At 62.0% G+C, this 21,797-nt stretch overlaps 1 protein-coding gene across 1 annotated transcript; it reads right to left on the bottom strand.

Moving 5' to 3' along the window:
• Positions 1 to 314: 314 nt before the first annotated feature.
• On the bottom strand, positions 315 to 20,628 carry PTCH2 (patched 2). Its single transcript, XM_051797600.1, is given in 26 exon segments — positions 315 to 433; positions 544 to 957; positions 1,109 to 1,354; positions 1,739 to 1,838; positions 2,108 to 2,250; positions 2,366 to 2,503; positions 3,025 to 3,308; positions 3,787 to 3,967; positions 4,055 to 4,197; positions 4,458 to 4,770; positions 4,855 to 5,260; positions 5,374 to 5,492; positions 5,574 to 5,699; positions 5,788 to 5,880; positions 6,006 to 6,161; positions 6,240 to 6,371; positions 6,593 to 6,740; positions 7,016 to 7,137; positions 7,229 to 7,424; positions 9,400 to 9,491; positions 9,712 to 9,781; positions 9,901 to 10,090; positions 19,866 to 20,058; positions 20,326 to 20,427; positions 20,429 to 20,556; positions 20,559 to 20,628. Coding segments are annotated over 25 exon segments (4,305 nt in total). The 3' UTR covers positions 315 to 433.
• Positions 20,629 to 21,797: the final 1,169 nt, after the last annotated feature.

A 21,797-nucleotide genomic window follows, 5' to 3' on the forward strand; every position in this document is an offset into this window, starting at 1 on the left:
TACCCCAGCTCATGGCCTGGGATGGGTGGTCCCAGGAGGAGGTGATAGGGAGCAAGCAGTGACCCCACAGAGGGGGAGCTGGCATGGCACCAAGTCCACCTTGCCAGCAGCTCCAGAAACAGAGGGGGGAGTTAGTGCTTCCATTTCTGGGGGGCAACAAGTCCAGGGCAGGATAACCCCAAACCCTGGGTGACAGGACATGGCACCAACGGCACAGCCTCGGGTGAGGGACACGCGGGCACGGCGTGGCCTGCACACAGCTTGCATAGAAGTGCCAGCCTGCCCTACCAAGCCCTGTTGCAGGGTGCAGGGGGGCCGGTCCTCCTCGGCCGAGATCGCTCCGGCCATTAGCAGCACAACGCGGGCGACCCCGCTCTGCACCCTCCTGTGCCCACCGGGTGCTGGGGAGATGCTCTGCCCAGGAACCAGCAACCTGCAGAGAGAGAGAGAGATTTGGGGGGTCAGCTGGGTCCCTACACACACACACCTCACACCCCCACTCTGCCGTGCATCAGTCCGAGGGTGGGGTGTCCCCACGCTCACCTAGCGCTGGGCACCTGCCCCGTGGTGTCCCATGCTCTGCATCTCAAAGGCATCGGGCACGGTGGTGCCGCTGGTACTGGGCACGCTGGGCTCGTCCAGGCAGTCCCGCTCGCTGCTGGCGAAGCCCTCAGGGCTGAAGGTGGGGTAGGAGCCAGGCAGTGTGGGGTGCAGGGCCACCGTCACCGACGCGGTGGCCGTGACGGTGGTGTAGCTGCCAGCAGGACCCTGCAGGTGGGTGCTGTAGGTGGGCAGGGCTGCGGTGGGGGCTGGCCGGGTGCCTGGCGGGCAGGGCTGTAGGTGTTCTCGGGGCAGTGTGGGGCACGGCTCCCCAAAGGGCAGGGTGGGTGCAGGCTGTGGGCCAGAAGCCTCCTTCTTCCCCTGAACCTCCAGGCTGTCCTTGTAGGGCTTCAGCACCTGGAGGGGGAACATGAAGCATGAGGGTCCCCAGTCATACTGAGCATTCCTCCAGCAACACCACCAGCACCAACATGGGCACCCATGCCCCAGACCCTCTCCCAGGGGATGCAGGGGAGCCGGCGATGCCACGACAGGCAGAGACACTCACGGTGATGCGGGGGAAGCTGGGGTCCTTGCCAGCCTCCAGTAGGATGTGTGCTGGGGTGGGGGGCACAATGAAGGGTCCCCGGGGGTTGCCTGGCCCCACACCGTCTGTGTAGTGCTCCGTGTCCGAGGGCTCAGTGAAGGTGGCAGGCCAGGCTGGAGCACGCCGGACATACAGCCCTCCAGGGCCCAGGCATGGGGGCACCGACTCTGATGGGGTTAGGCAGGGGCCATTATCCACTAGGGATGCCTGGGGAGAGAAGACAGTGTTGGAGGAGCTGGAGATATACAAAGATGGAAGAATGTGGAGAAGTAGAGTTGATGTGAGGATGGGGACGCAGGTGATTCCAGGTGAAGCAGGGATGGGATCAAATGGGTCAGGGAGAGATGGGGGAAGTTGAGTGTGGGGTGAGGGAGGAATAGGGTCAGGTAGAGGCAAATTGGATATGGGTCAGAGAAAGGATGGTACGGGGTGATGGAAGGACTCAAGTGAATATGAGACAAGGCTGGGACTGGAAAAGGCAAGCATGGGTACAGGGTGAAGGGGGGACAGGGTGAGGAGCAATGGGGGATGGAGAGGGGTGGGTATGGGGTTGGGGAGGGCCAAAGATAGGCAGGATGGGGGGGTTTGTACCTCAGGGGGTGGCCCGACGACAGAGAGCAGGACGGGCAGCAGCACCAGCCCGTTGAGCAGCCCCAGCAGCGTCAGGATGGTCAGCACCGCAAAGAAGTACCTGGGGGTCACAGGCAGAAGGGGTAAGCAGGCACAGGCATCATGAATCACGTCCCACCCCAAACATGGCTTTCCATGCCACATGCCCTGGCTCCGCGGTGTCTCCCTAGTCTCCATGCAAGATGGAATGGGTGTCCCCAGCAAGACACATCCTCAGCAGCTGCCACACATCCCCACCACCAGCCTGAGGAACTGCCACACTCACCAGCTCCCTTTACCAAAGCTTTTGGAAGGCAGCAAGTGGCTGGTTTACCCTCCTTCAGTGCTCACCTCATGATGAAGTCAAACTCAGAGCCGGCCAGCATGAGGACACCCAGGAGGGTGGAGACAGCACCATCCATCACGGGGGCAAAGGTGTGCTCCAGCGCCGCAGCCGAGCGCACATTCCTGCTCCCCACAGCTGTCAGGAAGCCCTGAGTGGGATGGGGATGTCACACAGGGCTTGTCCCTGTGTGCCACCCATGGTGTGCCACCCATTGGCATATGGCCAAGGGAGTGAGGGTGCCGGGGAGTGGGAACTGGGCTCACCAGGGCCACGTGAACAGTGAACTCCACACCGATGCCCACCGAGGCGATGAGGATGACCACTGGGATGGCGCTCAGCTTGATGCCCATCAGCCCCATGATGCCAAACAGCTCCACAGCCATCATGGCCAGGATGGACACCTGAGGGGTGATGTGGTCAGTCAGGTGTGGCTCTGACTGGCTGTCCCCTCTGCCTGGCAAGCTTGATGCTACTTTTCCATATAGGGCAGCCTCACCTCACTGACCCTTTTCCCTCTATTTGGGTTCCCTCTATATTTCTATCCCAGCCAGTCCCTATTTGGAGTGTCCCTCTGTCCCACCTATTGGGGGTGGCCCTCACTGTACTCTGCATAAATGTCCTCAAACCCCTGCCCACTACACACGTTCTCTTCCTAAGAGGTGTCCCTAATCCCTCCATATTGGTCCCCCACTCACTGTCACCTCCATATGGGTGTGATATAACTGACCCCTCCATACAGGAGTCCCCCACCCACTGCCACCCCTATATGGGTGTCCCTTCCTCCCCAGGGTGCCCCTGGCCACCCCATTGCCCAATTCCCATGACACAGGTACCCAGGGCCACTCAGCAGGATGGGAGAAAGGCTGGATGCCCCTGACCCCACCCCTGAGGACCATCCCCATGCATCAGGGTGCGTACTCACGATGATGCCAGCTGTCCAGGGGTTGAGCAGCAGCAGGGCGCAGACGAGGAAGGTGCAGGCCAGCAGGATGCTGATGGCCAGCAGGAACCAGTGCCGCAGGCCGATGTACTGCTCCCAGAAGAGGAAGGGGTATCCGCTGGGGTAGCTCAGCACGCCGTGGCGCTGGGCGGCCTCCCGGCAGATGGCCCGCACGCTCTCAATCGCCTCCACGAAGTCGGACGTGCGACGCAGCCCACTCAGGTAGAAAGGGAACTGGGCGAACTCCAGCGGCTGGGCTGCTGGAACTGGGGAGAGAACGGGCATTGTGAGGGTACAGGCAGTGTGGGGGTACAGGCAGCATGAGAGCACCACAGTCACACCAGTCTGAGTGCAGCCTAGGCAGCCTGATGCCTGGCTGGGTACCATGGCTCTTTGGAGCGTGTGGGGAGAAGACTGAGGGCAAGGAGGAGCGGTTTTCCCTGACAGCAGGATGCTTGTGGGGTAGAGGGTCACATGGAGTAGATGGGAAATAGAGGGGCTTCTTTGCACTGAGAAGCTCATGAGCTGGAGCAGGGGTGCATTGCTGTGTGCTAAGGGCACAGGGAGTGCACAGAGGGCTGCTCAGGGTGTGGAGTGCAGGGAGACACGGGTGGGGCACTGAGAAACAAGGCAGTTTATCAGATGGGATGGGAGATGTGGGGGGTTTTCCTTCGGGGCTAAAAGGTGTGGGGAGTAGGGTACTCTGCAGGAAGATGCCACAGAGAGCCCTTTGTGCTCACTCACTTCGCAGGTTCTCGCCCGTGGTGTCGTACTTGTCATGAATCCACTCAGGTGGTGGTGGGTAGAAGTTGGCCTGGGAGGCAGCAAAGCCCAGGGGGTCGTTGCTGGCCCACACCGTGAGGCAGATATAGAAGGTGTCAGGGGGGATGATGCCGTTCTCGTCCACCAGCCGCCGCGTGGTCAGCTACGGGAGAGACAGGAGAGGGCATGAGCTGGGCAGCAGGCACAGAGTTGTCCCCAGCCCAGTCACTCCAGCCCTGTCCCCACGCACCTGATTGAAGTTGAAGGGCTCCTTCTTGTTGCCGGTCTGGATTAGGAGTTTGTATGCCAGCGCCCCGTCCTCGGAGCCATTGCGGTAGCTGTCATGGGTGATGCGCCCGGCCTGCCAGTCCCTGTCGAAGGTGGCCTGAAGCCCTGGGGATGCAGCACGGGGACTGAGCATCCCTGGGGACACACCATCCTGCACACCACCCCATGTGACCCAGGGAACATGGTGCCAGCGGGATGGGTGCACAGAAACCCCAGGGCTCAGCTTCCAGTGCTGGGCACTTTGGGACTACCCTCCCCAGGGTGATGCACACCAGAAAAGGCATTCCCAGGTCAGCAGGGAGCACGAAGGCTGGGGAGAGGGTCGTTGGACAGGGGAGATCACGGAAAAGAGGCATGTCCCTCACCTCGCAGCCAGTCCTGGAAGTAATGGAGCCACATCTTGGGCAGGTCGCGATTTCCCTCCCGCACCACATATTTGACGGTGCTGAAGGCCTGGTGCAGGCTCAGCAGGGCAGCTTGGGCACCCGGGTAGTGGAAGCCACCCTTGGTGACAATGAACATGTTGTAGAAGGAGAAGTACTTGAACTGGGCCGAGATGAAGGCGTGTGCCTTGGTGTCCCGTGGCACGATGTCCGTCAGGTAGAGGCCGTCATGCACCATGGTGGTGCCGTAGAGGCTCAGCCCCAGCAGTGCCAGGAACAGCACCACCACTACCGCCTGCGGGGACAGGAAGGGGGTCAGGCAGGGTCCCGTGCCACCCACCCACCTTGGGTGGCACCACCAGGGCTGCCTCCACCTCACCTTGGTCCGGGTCCGCAGGAGGAGCGGGGCGTACTTCTCACGGGCGAAGTCAGCGAGGCTCCAGTGGCAGAAGGGCAGGGGGACGCACTCCCGCCTACCCTTGGCCTCATCCAGCTGCGCCAGCAGATCCCGGGTGGAGCTGGATGGGGCGAAGACCTGAGAGCCCAGGGGGTCGCTGGGGGGCAGGAGGACGGCAGGCGAGGTGCACACCTGGGAGGTGGGTGGCAGGACGGTGACGATGTGGTGGCCCGAGGGGTCGCACCGGGTGAAGGCTTGCACAGTGGTGGTGATCTGGGTGCTGGTGGCCATGCCAGGATGCCCATAAGGGGACGGGTGGCAGGCATGGTTGTCGTTGGCGTCAGCAAGCTCTTGTGGCTGAATCTGGATAACCCGTGAAGAGCAAGGGCTGTGGAGAGAGTAAAGGAGGACACAGGGAAGGATGAGAAGATGTTTAGCCACCCCATGCTTCTTGGGGGAACTGCAGGGTCAGCCCCAGCCCAGTCAGCCCAGCACCAGTACCTGTAGAAGCAGCAGAGGATGTCGAGCCGGCGTTTCTCCCGGCGGTGCAGGTCCAGGCTCAGGATAGCAGGGAACACAAACAGCACCATGGCAAAGTTGAACACCACAACCACTGCAGCCTGCAGAGGTAGTGGGAGACATACATCAGAGCAGGGTCTGGCCAGCCCTTCCCACCCCCCAGAGATGGACTGTGGCCCTACCTGGAGGGAGAAGGCACGCAGAGCAGGGATAGGCACCAGGGCTGCCATGAAGAAGGCAATCATGTTGCTGACAGAGGTGAGAGCCACGCTGGTCCCCGTGCGCTTCAGACACTCACCCGTCCGCTCCTGCAGAGACAGAGAGAGGAGGTGATGAGAGGGGCCACGGGGAGGTGGGAGGGGCTGGAGGAGCCCCCAGGCAGCACTCGGTGTTCACCTTGAAGGGGACGTGCTGGCTGGTCTCGGTGAAGGCATGAGCCAAGAGGAACATGTCATCCACCCCAATGCCGAGGGCCAGGAAGGGCAGGACCTGCCATAAAGCAGTTGGTGTCAGTAGATGGACACGGCCACCACTCATGAGAGGGGACCCAGCCACCCCACAGCCCCCACGGTCCCACTGACCCTGCAGCACCTGGCTTTTCCCCCAGCACATACCTGGGTGGTGGCTGCATTGAAGGAGATGCCCAGCAGTGAGCAAAGCCCCAGGCCAGAGGCGACGGAGAGAGCCACTAGCAGGACCCCCGCCAGGCCCACGGCCCCTTGGGACTTGGAGCAGTCCCACCGCAGCATGGTGACGCAGGCATAGGCCAGCTGGAAGAGCACAGTGGGTTAGTGGGAAGGGGGGGCGACAGAGGGACGGCGGAGGACAGAGAGAAGGGACACACGCACCATGAGGAGGTAGCCCCCAGCCACCCGGATGGCGCTGACGTCAGAGAAGGACTTCATGATGTCGTTGAGCGTGGTGGTGGAGAAAGCGTGGACGCTCTGTGTGGCGTTGGGAGGGATGGAGTCCTGTGCCAACTGCCAGAAGTGCACCCCATTAGAGGAGTCAGGACCCCCCGCTCTAAGGTACACCCACCCCAGAGCCATTCAGGGTGTCAGTGCCACCACTGAGGGTCCCTACAGACCACAAGAGAGTACTTCAAGGACCCATGGCCACAACAAAAGCCGGGCATAGGGGGATGCCATGCATAGGCTCATCCCCGCACAAGCCCCGTGTGGGAGCTGTTCCCAATGCCCACCTCCACAAATTTCCTCTGCCAGGCCTCCAGGATGGCTCCTGCCTTCTCCTCGCTCCAGCTGATGTCATGGATCTCGTAGTCATCCTTGAAGTGCTCATAGAGCTGCCGGGGGCTCATGAGGAGGAACATGGTCTGCAGGGCCTCGGCGCTGGGGGACAGGCACGCACCTCGCTGGGACCGGCTGCAGTGCCCCAGGATGCAGGAATGGGTCCATCCCCCACCCACGGCACCCAGCCCCACTGCAGACACCCAGGAGAGGACCCAGGCATCCTGCCCCCCTGCCTCCCCGTGCTCCAAAGTGCTGCCCTGCTCACTAGCCCCATACAGTCACCAGCCTCCCAAACACCCCCGCAGCCCCTCCGGCAGCCAGGGCAGGTTTCCTGCACTGTGCCTGGGGGATGCCTGCACCGCAGCAGCTCTCACCGTAGCAGCTTGCCCTGGGAGTCTTTGGTTGTGCCGCCTAAAATCAGCTCCTGCTGCCAGCGCATGAACTTCCTGGAGAAGCCGTGGCAGCCCCCTGAGAGTTCAGCCGGGATGTCAGGGCTCTGCAGGTGAAGGGAGGTGTTAGGATCGTGAGGCAGGCAGGAGAGCAGTAACCCCCCACACCCTTCCTGATTCTCATGTACTGTGACCCACCTGCTGGCTCTGCTTGTTGGGGGCACTGGGGGGGCATTGGGGGTCCCGGGGGTCCAGACAGGGCCGCTCCATGTAAGCCTGCCCAACCTCTGCCTTGTCCAGCAGCTCTTTGAAGCCTTCCAGGGATGTGAACTGCCCCAGCTCCTCCATCAGCTGCAGAGGGTCCAGGTTGCTCCACTGGATGTCGGGGCGGCCCCTGGGCAGAGAGCAGGACTGGGGTGATGTGGGATGCCAAAACCCACATGCAGTACCACCACCACCACTGCCAACCCATCCCATGGGTCCTGAGGGTGCCCTCAAAGGCAGGGTGCGAGGATACAGAGGAGCAGCCTCAGTCCCCAGCACATCTCTTACCCCCTCCGGGGGCCGCCTGCGGCATCCCCCGTGCCCTGTGCGGCGCAGCGGGCCATGCCCTGAGTCAAGTAGCGTGCCTGATCCTGTTAGTCCGGGACAAAGCGGGGGGAGCCGACCCTGCTGCCTGGCCCCGCTTTGTGTGAGCAGTCAGGACAATTACTGCCCGTGGGCTAACATCTTGATAGAGGGGAGCAGGCAGGCAAGAGCTCCCAGCATCCCCTACAGCCCTTCCTGCCATCTCCCCCCAAGTTGGAGAGTTTGGGGCTCAGCAGAGGTTCTGGAGGCTCAGGACACTGCTGGGAGCTGGGCGTGGACCAGGTCCTTGGAGGTCCAGCAGGACCCCATGGGACTTGGGTACCCAGGAAAAGGGTTTTTCCCATTGCCTGCAGATGCTCTGCTCCCTCCACCCCAGCCCGGGGAGCTGGGGGCCAGCTTCCAGCCTCACTCAGCTTCTTTTTTAAGACAGAAAGGACACACAAAAAAGCCAATAACCCAGCCCAGCGCTCCAAAGAGGGGAAGAAAAAGCCCCAAGCAAGTGTGGGCTCTGGGGAGAAACACAGCCTAATAATTCATGAAGGCTGGCTGGGCCAGAGCTGGCCGCTCGAGATTCCCACATACCAACCGGAGCTGCTGCTGCTTCCAAAGAGAGCCCCTTTTATCTGCTTTCGCTTGCTTCACTGAGCCAGGGCAAATCCTTTTGTCTTTCCATAGATTGCTGCTCTTTGTTCTCCCAGCTCCCGCCCCGCTCACCCCTCAGCGTTAAAAAGGGGGACGAGTCCCCATGGGCTGGCCTGGCCGGCGCTCAGCCGGGGTGCCTGCCCGGGCACCCACTCACTCAGCTGCGAGGGGAGATGAGTCCCATCGCTGCCGCGGGTGCCACCCTGCCTGCCGTGTACCCCTGCCCCGGGAGGATACTGCCCACGCTGGCAGGTGATGCCACCAGCATCCTGCTTGACACAGCCGCTCCAGTCCCACTCGCTCCTGCTCCCAGTAGTTCCCCAGGCTGCGATGGGGAGAACCTGAAGTCCTGGGGGGGCCAAAACCAGCCCCCTAGTCCTGGCTGGGGATGCTGCGGCCCCTTCCCCCTCCTCCCATCCGCAGCAGCCTGAATAAGGCCACTATTTCATCTGTTTGGCAAGGGGCAGCTTTCAGAGCAGCATTAGCATGAGAAAGCACGGGGCTGCGTTTGCTGACAATGCACAAGCCGCCCCAGCTCTCCCGGACAAACACACGCGTAAACAGAAGGAATGTGGGGGGGGCTCCCCCGGCCCAGCCCGGGGTCCCCAGCCCCACCACCGCGGTGTGAGGAGCTGGCTGGGAGTCACCTGCCACCCACCCGGGGACTCTGCATCCTCCGTGCCCACTGGCACAGCTCAGGAGTGTGGGTGCCTCCTCACCACCGTGGCACCTACGAAGGGGTGTGGGGGGTGGAGCAGCCTCAAGGACCTGCCTGCGGCACAGTTACTGTCCCCGAGTCCCCATCCCTGGCTGGGGGGACAGCACGGCATGGCAGGGACAGGCCAGTTCCTGCCTGTGGGCTGCAGCCCCCCTGCTGTGGTGGTGCAGCCCTGCCCTGCCACCGAGGCCAGGCAGGCAAGAACAGGGACCTGTCCCCAGGGTGTTGACCCAGCAGGACAGCAATGTTGGTGGGACCCTCCTGGGGCTGAGCAGGACAAGTTGCAGCAGCACTGTGGCACCTTGGAGCAGACAGGGCCAAGCTACAAAGGAAGGTCAAGCACAGCCCCTTGGCAGTACCCCCAGCTCCTGCTCTCACCCGTGGCCACCCACGCCCAGGACAGTCCCCCACACAAACTCACGGGAGATAGGCTGAGCCTCCCTGCAGCTTGGAGCCTTCCCAGAAGCAGTCCAGGGGTGTCAGGATCACGCAGGGGAACAGCTTCTCTATCATCTGTGGGAGAAGGAGATGCGAGGGGTCAGCAGGGATGGATTAGACCTCTCAATCTCCCCCAGCCCTGCTGAGCTTCCTAAACCTGCACGTTCCCACGTGCAGCCACCAGTGCTTTTGCAGCACCTGCCCTGTCCCCACCACAGCCCATCCACTGCCATTCTCTGAGGGACTGATCTTCCGTGGGGGGCTCCCAGGGGGCCACGCCATGACCAGCACTTACCCTCTCTATCATGCCATTCTCAATGATGGGGACACCTGACTTGTAGCAAATCTTGTTCAAATCCCACGATCTGGAAAGGCAGAAGGAGGAGCTGAGAACAGGCAGAATCCCATAGGGGACATGGTAAGGGCTGGTGGGACGTGCAGGGCACAGCGGGAGGCCCTGTCCCCCATCTGGAGCTGGACTCACTTTCCATACAGCGAGACTTGGACCTTGCTGGCTGCCAGGGCCGCCTCGAGGTGGAGCTGCAGGGCCTCCTGCGTCAGGATATTGTCCCCATCCCTCTTCGGGGTCTGGATCAACATCTGGGAGGTGTAGACAGACTCCTCGCCCAGCTTCTCCTTGGTGTAGCGCAGCTCCTGGCTCACCCGGCTGCCCGCTGTGGAGGGGACCATGATGTGGCCTGTCAGTGCCAGGGCTAACAGAACCCCCATCCCACCAATTTGTCCTGCCCATCAGGATGCCTAGGGAATGGGATGGACAGGGGTAAGGCACTGCAACATCAGATGGTGCCATGTTGGTGTGGGGTTTCCCAACTGCTGCATCCTCTGGGTGCTCGCACCCAAGGGACCCAAACAGGGAGCACCTCAGGACACACTGGACCAGGCATCCTTCTTCCCACCAACATGGCTGTTTTCAGCCCCAGAACAGCTGGTGGGCTTTACTTTCCCCAGAAAAAACCCACAGACAGACAGTTGGTGAAGCAGAGGGGATGCCCACCTGTGCACTGTTGTGGGTGCTGCAGATGCCCCAAACCTGCCCCTGACACAGCAAGCAAAACTGGGGACACCCCATCCCATCCCAGCTGCTCCCTGGCACTCCAAGGCAGGCAGCGTTTTGACCAGGGAATGGGTGTAGGGAGAGGCAGGCACCCCCAAGTCCCTGCCAGGTGTAGGCTGTCCCTAAAGGGGTTTGGGGACAGGGGAGGGAGATGGTGCTGGGGACATCACTCTTCCCTGCCAAGGCTCTGGGATCTGTCCCTTGATGGCAGCAGGAGAGCTCCAAGCACAGCAGGGCCAAGGTTTCCGGGAGAAGCCGCCGACTTCATTTGCGGCTGCCTCGGCGTGGAAGAGGAATCCCCTCCCAGCCAGCGTGGCTGGGGCTGGGACCAAACCCTGCATGGTCTTTCGCGTGGCTGAGCACCATCCCGGGACAGTTGTCCCCATCCCCTTTGAATGAGAGGCTCCCATCCCCCCTGGCACAGCAAAGGGGGGGGATGACACAGCCTGGAGGAGGGTGGGAAGCGGTTCCTGAGGCACCCTGCAAGCGCAGCACTTAGCTGCCCTGCTCCCAAGCCCCTGCCCAGGCCGGGAGGGATGCTGTGTGTAGCCCCCATCCCAGTGCCACCCACCAGGGGTACCCCAGGGTGCCCAGCATCGGGTGCACCCCAAGGCAGTGCTGCTGGCAGGGGCGAGGCCAGCTCCTGCCCAGCCCCAGGGAAGCAGGGGGGGTCAGGATTCATCTGCACCAGGACGCTCCCTCAGCAAGAGGCGGGGGCCCCGGCGGGCCTGGCCCCCAGCCAGCACTGAGGAGGCCAGAGCGAGACCGCAAATAAGGAGCAGAATCTTCCCTTTTAATGACTTATTATATGGGTTGGTGTTTTGGGGGTTTTTTTCCCTGCTTTTTGGGAACGGGGAGGGCAAAGCATCTTTATTGTTTCTGGCTGGGCCAGGGAGCAGCTGGTGTCCATCAGATGCCAGTTGGGATGGAGGTTGTGCCAGGGACAGGGAGGGGGGGACATGGCCCTGGCTTTTGTGTGTGTGTCAGAGGGGATAGCAGCACCCAGGGCAAGGGGACAAGGACACAGGGAGGGTGGGTGTCACAGGGGGGAAAACAGGACACCCATCCCATTCCCAGCAGGCTGGGAGGTCGGGCAGGAGGTGTGCCAAGCTGCTCTGATCTCAGCCATGCCACCCACACCGAACCCGGGCGGGAGGTGGGACACAGCGATGGGGGGGTGCCCGGCCTCGCTCCCAGGGGATGCATCCTGCTGCGCCCTGCCGGCATCTCCGCCCAGCACGGCTGCGGGAGGAGCCACACATCTGCAAGTGGGGAGGGGGGGGGGGAGGGCAGGGGAGCCCCCCGAAAAATTAAAGAGAGAAAAAAAAAAAAAAAAGAGAGAGAGAGAAAATCAAAAGCCGTCCCTTGTAATTAGTGTTAATTTGGAACAGGGCACTGCAAGCCGTCAGCAAGCTTCAAAGGCCGTGAGGAAGCCTCAAATTCCAACACCCTAATTAACCAAAGAGCAACATGAAAAGACAAGGCAGCGCACACAGGGCTGCCAAGGACACTTCAAACGGGCGCGCGCCCGCCGGCCGGCCAGCCCGGGAGCGGGGCGAGACGCCCCACGCCGCACGCAGCCCCCCGGCCGGGGAGGAGGCTGGGGGGGCACCCCGATACCAACAATGAGCACGTTAATGAGGAACTGTATGTAAATTCTTCCTTTTTTTTTTTTTGTTGTTGTTGTTGTTGTTTGGTTTTGGATTTTTATTTTTTTTTTAAAGTCCAATTAACAAAGGGAGCCCTCGGCTTTTTCATGAGAAGGGCTCTCTGGTTCCAATCAGGAGTCCGGGTCCTTCTTACTAACAGCCTGCTCTGCTCCCCGGCAGAGTTTGGCTTCTCCCCCCCTGGACCCCCACATCACCCCAAAATCTCACAGAAGGGCCTGGGGGACAGTCCCTCAAAGCAGTCATGCTTTACATGAGCATCCTCTCCGGGGTGGGCACCGCCCCTGGCTGATGGTTTCATGCTGGGGTGTTGTGGGGTGCAGGCTCACAGCAGCGTGGGCTGGAGGGTGGATTGGCACCCCGATGCCCACTTGCACTCCAAACACCAGGGGTGCAAGAGCAGGCTCCTGCCATGCCCAAGCAAGGAGGGTATGGGTGCCAAGGAGGGGACAGGGTCCCTGGCAGTGAGGATGGTTGCGTGTGCGGCTGCCTCCCTCTGCGGGCCGTGCCGGGGGAGCTCTCCCCATAATTACAGCATCCGCCACAAAATTATAGAGCAGGGCAGGAGCCTCCCTGCCCCCTTCCCGGCCACCCTGCCTGAGCCATCCCCCTGCCACTGCTCCCCAAACCCTCCTGGCACAGGACCCACAGCTACGGCACTACAGCCAGCTCACCCTCACCCAGTGGGACTGGCTTGTGCCCTCGGCTAATCCAGCCAAGACAGATCCCCAGCCTCTGTGCTGCCCCCCCCTGCCCAAGAAGAGGTCTGACCCCAGCTCACCCCACATCCTCCCAGGGGCTGCCAGAAGCTCCCAGACTCAACTCAGAGGGTCTCGGGTCAGATGAGCCAATGTTAGGTCCTGCTGCCTGCAGTGCAGCTGCAAAGCCCCCCACACAGGGATGGTCCCCATGCAGCCCCCCCACCTGTCAATGACCACGAGGGCACATCCCACCACGCTCTCCCAGGGCAGTAGGTGGGTAAAGCCCGTGGTGTCCTGTCTCCAAGCACCCAAGGGTGGGGGGCAGCATGCTGAGCGTGCCAGGACAGCGTGTCTGGGTGGCAGTGGGAGGGCAGTGGGTCGGGGCAGGCTGCCAGCCCCACACTGAGCCCTCCCTGCCTGGCAAGGGTGAAGACGAGGGAGGGATGTGGGAGGTGCTGAGGGCCACAGAGAGGCACTGGTGTGCCCCCAGGAGGTGCATGCTGCTGCAAGGGCCACTCTGTGTTCCCCCAGGGTGTGTACAGGCTACAGTCAACAGCAGTGCCACCACACTGCAGATGGGACCCAAGCACTGCCAGCAGCTGTCACCACTGCTTGGGTGACCTGGGTGGGACAGGATGGGAGGAAGAGAGCACCCCTGGGTACACATCCTCATTTGGCCCCCAAAAATCAGGCCCTGTCCTGCCTACTGTACTGGGGCTACAGGATGTGGCAACTAACGTGGTGAGTCCCAGATGCAGCTGATGCTCAGGGGGTGCCGCAGCCCTGACCCCAGCTCCAGCTGTGCAAGGGAAGAGATGGGGGCAATAAGGGGGAGGTCCCTTGGTGAGCAGCCCCCTTTCCACAGCACAATATCCCAGCGCTAGAGTTGGAAACCACCTCTCAAGTGCACAGCTGAGCCCCTGGGAAAAGCCATCCCCATGGGGACCCCACTCTGCAGCACCCCCACTGCTACAAGGGGCACCCGCAGGGGCAAACACTGGCCCGTGAGCAATCCCTCGGCACAGAGTGAGCGCATCCCGCTGGCGGGTGTGTCCACCCTGGGTGATTAGAGCCCCAGGGGCATCAGAGAGATGCCAGCACCACCCTGCAACTCAAGCACTATCCCGCATCCCGGTGGGAGGGGGTCCCGAGGCACGGCCCCAAGCATCCCTCGGCAGCAGCTTCCCGTGCTGAGCGGCGTGCAAGCCGGAGGCCACCTTCAAAGTGTTGTGGGGCGGATTAGCTGGATTAGGGAGGCAGTGAAAGGACCCATGCTGCTCTGGAGGAAGTCTCGCCCAGGGCACGCTGAAAGAGCCATTTTTACCTGTCCCGGCCGCTACCGCCGGCCTCGCCAAAAGCCCGGCGGCCCCGTCCTGTCAAAACACGTCCTCCCGGCCCCATTCACCCCACGGCTGGTCCCGGGAAGGGGGGCAGCTGGGTGGCAGATGGGTGTCCCCAGCAGCACTGAGGGATGAACAAGGGCTCAGCCCTGCCCCGGCACCTCTAACTAAACCCAGCCCCACCAAAGGGGCTCCCAGCTAAGTCAAGAGGGGCGGCAGAAGAGGGGGATGCCTTCAAAAAGCCAGCGGCTGAAAGGGCCCGTTTGGGGCCAGCTCCCCAGCCGCCGGCCCCGGCCAAACTCTTTTGTTTAACGGCAAAGCTAAATTAATGTCTTTATTACCCCAAATCGCGGGGCGGCGGTTCCCAGCGCAGGGAGGGGGGACGCCGGGAGCTCGCACCGCCCCGGCCAGCTCCGAGGGGACAGCACGACCCCCGAAAAAGAGAGAGGGGGGAAAAAAAAAAGGGGGGGGGGGAGAGGGATTCAGTTGGGAACCATTCACCGCTAAGACTCCTGTCAGCATTGACATAAATTTCCACTGGTGTTGGCATTTAGGCATTTGCCATTTCCATATGTATAGGGCTGCCTGTACTAATTATGCTAATCACCCCCTCTGTTGGCTGCTGTGAAAAATGGCCACATTAGGCACTCCACTGCTTGCTAATGTCACTTAATGTGTGGTTGAAACATACATTCATCCCCCTCTGAATGGTGAAATTTTTCCACATTGCTGGCTTCATTCAGGCAAGAAATGAATTTTTTGAACTCAGACCACTTTTCCAGGCCCGAGGGAGAGGCAGATAATAAAACCCTCTTCTTGGGCCCTGGCGCTGCCCCCTCCCAGCCGCCAAATAACATTTAAAACACAAAAAAAAAAAAAAAAAGAGCCCCTTCCCTAAGTCCGTAGATATGTCCAAGTTGGAAAAAAAAAAAGAAAAAGAAAAACCCCACTTTCTAGGAAATAAAAAAAAAAATATATAAGTTGAAAAGCAAAGCAAAATGGATAGGGGTAGATAAGCCACAGCCATCTGTAAAGAGTCTTCCAGTCTCTTTGGGTTAATTAGCAAAATTTTCCAGCCCAGAAAAGCTGACCAAGCTGTCAAAGAAGGGAAAAGGAAGAGCAAGAGGTTTCTCACTCACCTCCCAAAGATAAATAAATAAAGGTGAACTGCCTGTACCCCACCTTCAGGCTCACCCAGAAGCCCCCCTTCCCCTCCTTCCTACCCCCCTTCCCCAAGAAGAAAGGTTCTTTCAGAGCCAGAGGGGACTTTGGAGCAAAGGGGAGAGCCAGGCAGGCAGGTTTTCGGGATAACAGGGACCTCGGCACTTCACGGCAGCAACGCCCCAGCTGCCCCTCACTCCTCCAAGCCCCCAGGGGATGGGGGCACAGGATCCCCAAGGACACACAAACCCTGCAAACAGAAAGGACAGCAGGGCCCTGAAGGAAAAATCCCACCAGGCCAGGCAAGAGGGTCCCCAGGGACACTGGGCTGTCCCTTCCCTTTCCATGAAGCAATACCTGTGTCACCACAGCCCGAGAGAAGCAGGGACCCCATCTCCCCAGGACACCCATCTAGGGACAGAGCAGGGATGTGGCAGTCCAGGAGCCGCCCCTCAGGAGTGAGGCTGGCTCCAGCTGGATCCCGGCAGGCATCTTGTTGCCCTGGACACAGGGACAAGCTGCCATCAGAGCCCCCCATACTGTTTGCACTAGCCCCACGCAGCTCCCCAGATTCACCCGCTCCTTTATCAGCCCCTGCACAAACATTCCACCCCACAAACCCACCCGCTGGCAGCAACGAGACCACCCACCTCTCTGTGTGCCCACCCAGGAACGGCCATGGCATCCCACTCACCCACACTGCTGCTGCCCCACACCCCTCCTTGGGACCCACCATGCACAGTGGGGACAGGGGCTGGGAAGAGGGGCCACACAGATGGTGGGGAGGGCGTTCAATCCCCACCCTTGGCTTCCTGTTGGGCTTTCCCACCCTCTATGCCCCTCTCTCTGCAAAGAGAGTCAGTCAGGGTCTCCTCTCCCATTTGCCCTGCCATGTGGGGAGCCCCAAGCTGCATCCTAGCCCTGTCCCGGGTGCCAGGGAGGGGATACCCTGTGCCAGGTACTACTCCAGAGGTCAAGGAAGGGCAAAAGCTACCGTCAAGGGGGTTGGGGGTGTCTCAGATTCATGCCCCAAGCTGGGAACAAGGCAGCAAATTCCCCTCACCCCCATAAAATACATCCTATTTCATCCCACCAGCACATTCGGGGTGTCCCTGACCCCTCCAGGAAAGGGACAGGGCCTTCTCCAGGGAGACTCGGCAGCTCTTTGAGAGCGCGACGGCTGTGCGGGGCGCTCGGCTGTTCCGGTTAGGAATTAACCCGGCCTTCCTTTGAACCAGCCCTCAGCGCTATAAATCAGGCAGACCCATTCACCACCCAGGGCTCTGCCTGCCCAGAGCTCACTGCCCCGGCCCCTTGGCCCTAAAGACGCCCTGGGAGAGCTGGGAACAGCTGCCAGGTGTCTAGAGGTAACTCAACACTCACCGCTAGCCGGGGTTTCAAAGCCTCCGAGTGGCTAATTGCTTCGGAGGAGCCTAATTGAACATTTCCACAGTCGAGTCCAATTTATGGGGTGACACGGCCTCCTTCCATCTCCCAAATAGGGATGCAGGTCAGGCATAACCCCAGAACACTGCAAGAACCCCCCCAGGCAGCCCCCAGAGCTAAGGACATTCCCGGAATTGGGATAGGGGACCCTATGCTTTCCTACAGTGGCCAGGGTCACAGCCCAGGCTCATACTGTCAGCATGGCCCCAATGCTGACCCCAGCCATGGGGCCAAAGCAGGGCTGTCCACCCTATTCCTGTGTTTGGGGAGGAGGGAGATGGGACAGCAGTGCCATTCCCCCACGGGAAGCAGTTCCCTTCCTTCCCCTACTCACTAGGAGCCCAGCTCCCAGAGGGCTGAGCTCAGCCTGCAGTGGGGACAGCCCAGAACAGGGTCACACTCTGCTCCTGCGGTGCTGGGACCTCAATGTGGGTGAGATGGTTGGGGTTGGAGCATCACCACTCCACATCCCTCAGCCAGGCCAGGCAGAGGCTTCATGGAACCCTAAACCACCCTGCCTCTGAGCTGGGACCTACTGAGCTAGGACGCTGGGCCCAGTGTTCCCTGCACACATACCCAATCCCTTAGACACCCCACAGTGCTGCCTTGGGGCTGAGATGGACCACGTTCCTACAAACATCAACTCACACACCCAGAGAGGGCAAGAGCTAGGGTCCCCAGCACTCTGGGGTTCCCAAAGTTTTGGAACCAAGCTGATGGGGCACCAACTTTGCCAGTCGAGGAGCAAGAACTGTGCTGCTTCAGCCTGGCACAACGGTACCAGGCTCACTGCAGAGGGACACACACACCAACCACCCTGCCACACACGTGGGAACATGAGAAAGTAGTAGCTGAGAAAATCCCAAATCAACTTCAAGTACTCTGGATCCAACCATAGCCTGGGAAACTGTGTCCTGCTCTCCAGGGGCAGCCCAGGCCCATCTGTCCCCCAGTAATGCCCAACCCCACACCAGCAGGATGGGGTGCAGTGAGCAGGGCTGAGTATACTCAAGGGATGCTTTGATCTTGCCAGAAAACGCGGAAGCCGAGGCCAGCGGCGAGGTAAGGACCCACGGATAATTACGGGGAAAGGAGGCAGCCCCACAGCTGATACACAAGACTGAAAGTGCCACTGCAAACCTTCCTTCCACATCCTGACCCATGCATGCTTGCCAAGGACCCCGCGGGACTAAAGCCACCTCAGTCACATCGTCCTTGGTGGTCGCAGGTTGTGCCAACGCCTGAGGACGCTGGGGCTGTGCCACCCAGGAGCAAGGCACGGACGGGTCTGCCCCAAGTGCACACTCCCGGGGGAAGAGCCCTCCCAGGAAGGACAAGGCGGGGCCCTGAGTAGCACTCTCAGCAGGGCACACCATCCTCACCCAGGCAGCACAGATACAGAGCAGGGGCTGCACACAGACCCCAGCACACCCATCGCCCGGGAAGGGGCAGGACACGCCAGGTCAGTGGTGTTTCACCATGCAGTAAAGAAAAAAAAATAAATTAAATCCAGCTCCTGACACTGAAGGAGATGAGAAGCCATGAGAAAGGGAAGGTTCCTGAGAGAGGCCCCCGGCACCCACATTACAGCCAGACCGCAGTGTGGGGGAAATCCCCCAAAAGCAGCCGCAGTCGCTCCTGGCCATACCCACGCGAGCAGGGAAGCACGGTGGGGCACAGGAAAAGCTGGGTTTCTGGGCGCTTCCAGCTGTCCCCAGGCTTGGCCCCTTCCCCATCCTGCTCTCCACCCCAGCGTGCCGCAAGTCCCATTCCCCCTAACAGGAACAACCACAGCCGCTTTCCTGGCCACAGTTTCACGAAACGCTGACTCCCTGCTACCCCAAAAGCACAATAAAAATTCGATGAGCTGGAGCCACGACCCAGAGTAAGGGAACCACGGAGGGAGTGTGTCCCTCCTTCAGCAGCCACTGCTCAGGCTCTGGCTGGACCGGGAGGTATCACTGGATTTCTCTGCTACGTGTTGCAGAGGAAAGGGGTGATGGAGACGAGATCTGGGGAGGGGGTACAAACACCCCTGGGGAGTGGGGAGCAGGTGGGAGAGCCGGGCATTCCTGGGCAAGGGTGCGTGCGTGCATCTGTGTGCAAGCAGCCAGGGAGCGCAGAGCCCTTTTTTTTAAATTAAAAAAAAAGAAAAAAAAAAAAAAGAAAAAAAAAAAGGGGGTGGGAGAGCAAAGTTGCTTCTATTGTTGAACCAAATCCAAGAGTAGCTGAGGACCACACAGGGAGCGGGGCGTGGGGGAGGAGGCAGCGCTCCCGCACAAAGATGGCTGACACCCCTCCGCTGAGCAACATCTGCCCCTGCACAGCACCCCGCGGGGACCCCCGCCCGGGGGGCCCCCGCCGCGCCCGGCCGCGGGGACGGGGGGTGCGATTCGGGGTGCTGCCCCCCCGGGGCCCCCCCCCGAAGCCGAAGGGAGGTGCAGGAAAAGCAAATCCCAGACCCGTGAAGCGGGGCTGCAGGGATCGGGGAGAGAAAATCCACGCTGGAGTTATTAATAACAAAGGAGGGGGATCAGCCGCTTCCACTCGGAAACGGGGATTTGCTCCTGCCTGACCCTGCCCGCGCCTGAGTCCCCCCCGGGCAGGGGTCCCGGGCCGGGACTGGCGGCTCCGCGGCGCCGGCTCTGCCCCGGTGCGGGGCTGCGGGCACCCCCGAGGGTTCTTCCCACCGGGAAGGGGGTGTCCACGCACCATCCCCGCCGCACGTGTCCGCACCTTCGCGCGGGGACTCCCGTCGGGACACGCGTGGGGGTCCCTTTGCAACTCAGCACCACGTACCCGCGCAAGGCACAGCCCGAGCGCCCGCGCGGACGGGACCCCGTTCGTGGGCACCCACGGCCCCGCGCTCCGCGGCCCCGCTGGCGGGACGCCCGGCGGCGGCATCCTCATCCTCCTCCTCCTCCCGCCCCGCTCCCGCGCTGTCACCTGCCTCCCGGCCGGCCCCGCACCTCCGCGCTGCGCGTGGGGGACAAAGCCGCGGCCGGGAGCCGGACCGGGACCGTTCCCACGGGCGGCCGAGCCCGCGGGGCCGCGCTTACCTTCCACCCAGAGGTGCTCGATGTCGGTCTCGATGGAGGCCACCCGCAGTCCCACGGCCAGCGCCCCGAACACCAGCAGCCCCACGAAGAGCACCTTCCCGCAGTGCCGCTGGATCCGGCAGCCCAGGGCGAAGAGCAGCGCCTGAAAGCGGGCCCGCAGCCACAGCGGAGTCCTCTGGCCCACGGCCCTGCCCTGCGGAGGGGGCGAGATCGGGTCAGCCCGGCAGAGGAGACGGGAAGCCCCTGCCCGGGCAAGGGGACCCGCGGCGGGCCGGGATGCCCGCGCCGGCCGCGCTCCGTTGGCCGCGGAGCGGGACCGCGAGAGCCGGAGCTCCCCGAGCCGGGGGACAAGGGGGTTCCCGCAGCCGCCCAGTCCTCCCCGGGCTCCTCCGCGCTCCCCGAACTCCCCTCCCCGGCCCGGAGCCCCCGCGAGAGCGGGCGATGCTCGCCCCTCACTCACCTCGGGCAGCGGCTTGCGGCGGGCGGCGCGGAGCGGCGGCGGCGGCGCGGCGCAGGGGGGCTCGGCCGGCATGGCGGGGCGGCTGGCGGGGCTGGGCACCCCCCGTTATGTGGGGCCGAGCGCGGCGGCGGCCCCCATGCGCGCGGCGGGGCCGTGCCGGTGCCGGTGCCGGTGCGGATGGAGGGCTGTGTGTGCGCCGCCGGCCGCCCGCCGCGCCTCTAAAGGGGAGGCGGGGGCGGGGGGCGCCGGGGCCGCGCCGCCGCCGCCGCTCCCATTGGCCGCCGCCGCCGCGGCAGCGCCCATCGCCGCTGCTAAGCAACGGCGCGCCCGCCGCCGGCGGCCACACACCGCGCTCCCCCCCGCACCGCCCCGCACCGCACCGGCCCCGCCGCGGGGGGGAGCGCGGCGGCGGCGGCACCGGGGGCACCGTCACAGCCCGCGCCGCCCCCCCCACCTCCCGCCCCGCCACCGGCGGCCCTCCACAGACACCCCCGGGGATGGGCGTCCCCCTCTAAGCGCCCCCGAGGGTAGGCAGCCACTCCACAGGTTTTCCCACAAGGATGGGCACCCCTACAAGTGCCGTCCAACTCCCACAGCTACCCTGCAAGGGTAGGCAGCCTTCTGGAGCTGGGCAAGCCCCAAGGGATGGGCATCCCTCCCAAGGGTCGCCCAAGTAAGGTGTTGCGCCCATAGCCTGTCCCCGAGGACGGGCACCCCTCACAGTCACCCTCCTTTGTCCAGGCATTCCCCCATGACTCCCTCACCCCAGTGTGGGGCAGACTTCCTCCTATAGCCACCCCAGGGGCCAGGTATCCCCTCCAGAGCCAGGCATCTTCCCAAAACTACTTCCTCAAGGATAGGGCATCCCTCCTAAAGGATGGATATCCCACTATGTCCACCACCCAAGGGCTTGGCAGCCTCCAGAGACATTCCACAAGATAGGCAACACCCTCCCAGAGTCTGTGCATCTCCCCTATAGCCATTCCAAGGGATGGGTATCCCTCCTTCAAGGGCTGGATGTCCTTCCACAAAGGACCAGGTATCTCCACCATTGCCTTTTCCCAAGAACAAATCACCCTCTCACCATGAGCAGGGTGTTCACCCGCCCCTGCCGGCTGCCCTCCCCAAAGGCCAGATTTTCCCCCAGGGCCATGGGGGGGTAGGAAGACACCCCACTCTTTGGGTGTGCCCACAAGCACTGCCCCATCCCCTGCCATGGGGAACCAAGCCCAACAATCCAGAGGTGGAGGCAGAGGGGGCACAGAAATCCCATTCACGGGGCAGAGGCTGGGCAAAAGGGCAAGGCGTAAATGCCACCGACAATTTCCGGAATTGTTTCTCTGCTCATTTCACACCCTTTTCAGGTCTTTGTTGGACAGACCTGGTGCCGCTCCCACCAGGAATAGCACCCCTAGTTGCTGCTGAAGGCATCCAGGGAAGCCAGTAAACCCATATGGAGCAGCAACCACCCC

The sequence above is a fragment of the Manacus candei genome, unplaced genomic scaffold, assembly GCF_025592945.1.
Source record: "Manacus candei isolate 608988 ecotype Guabito, Panama unplaced genomic scaffold, ASM2559294v1 h1tg000005l, whole genome shotgun sequence".
Taxonomy (NCBI): domain Eukaryota; kingdom Metazoa; phylum Chordata; class Aves; order Passeriformes; family Pipridae; genus Manacus; species Manacus candei.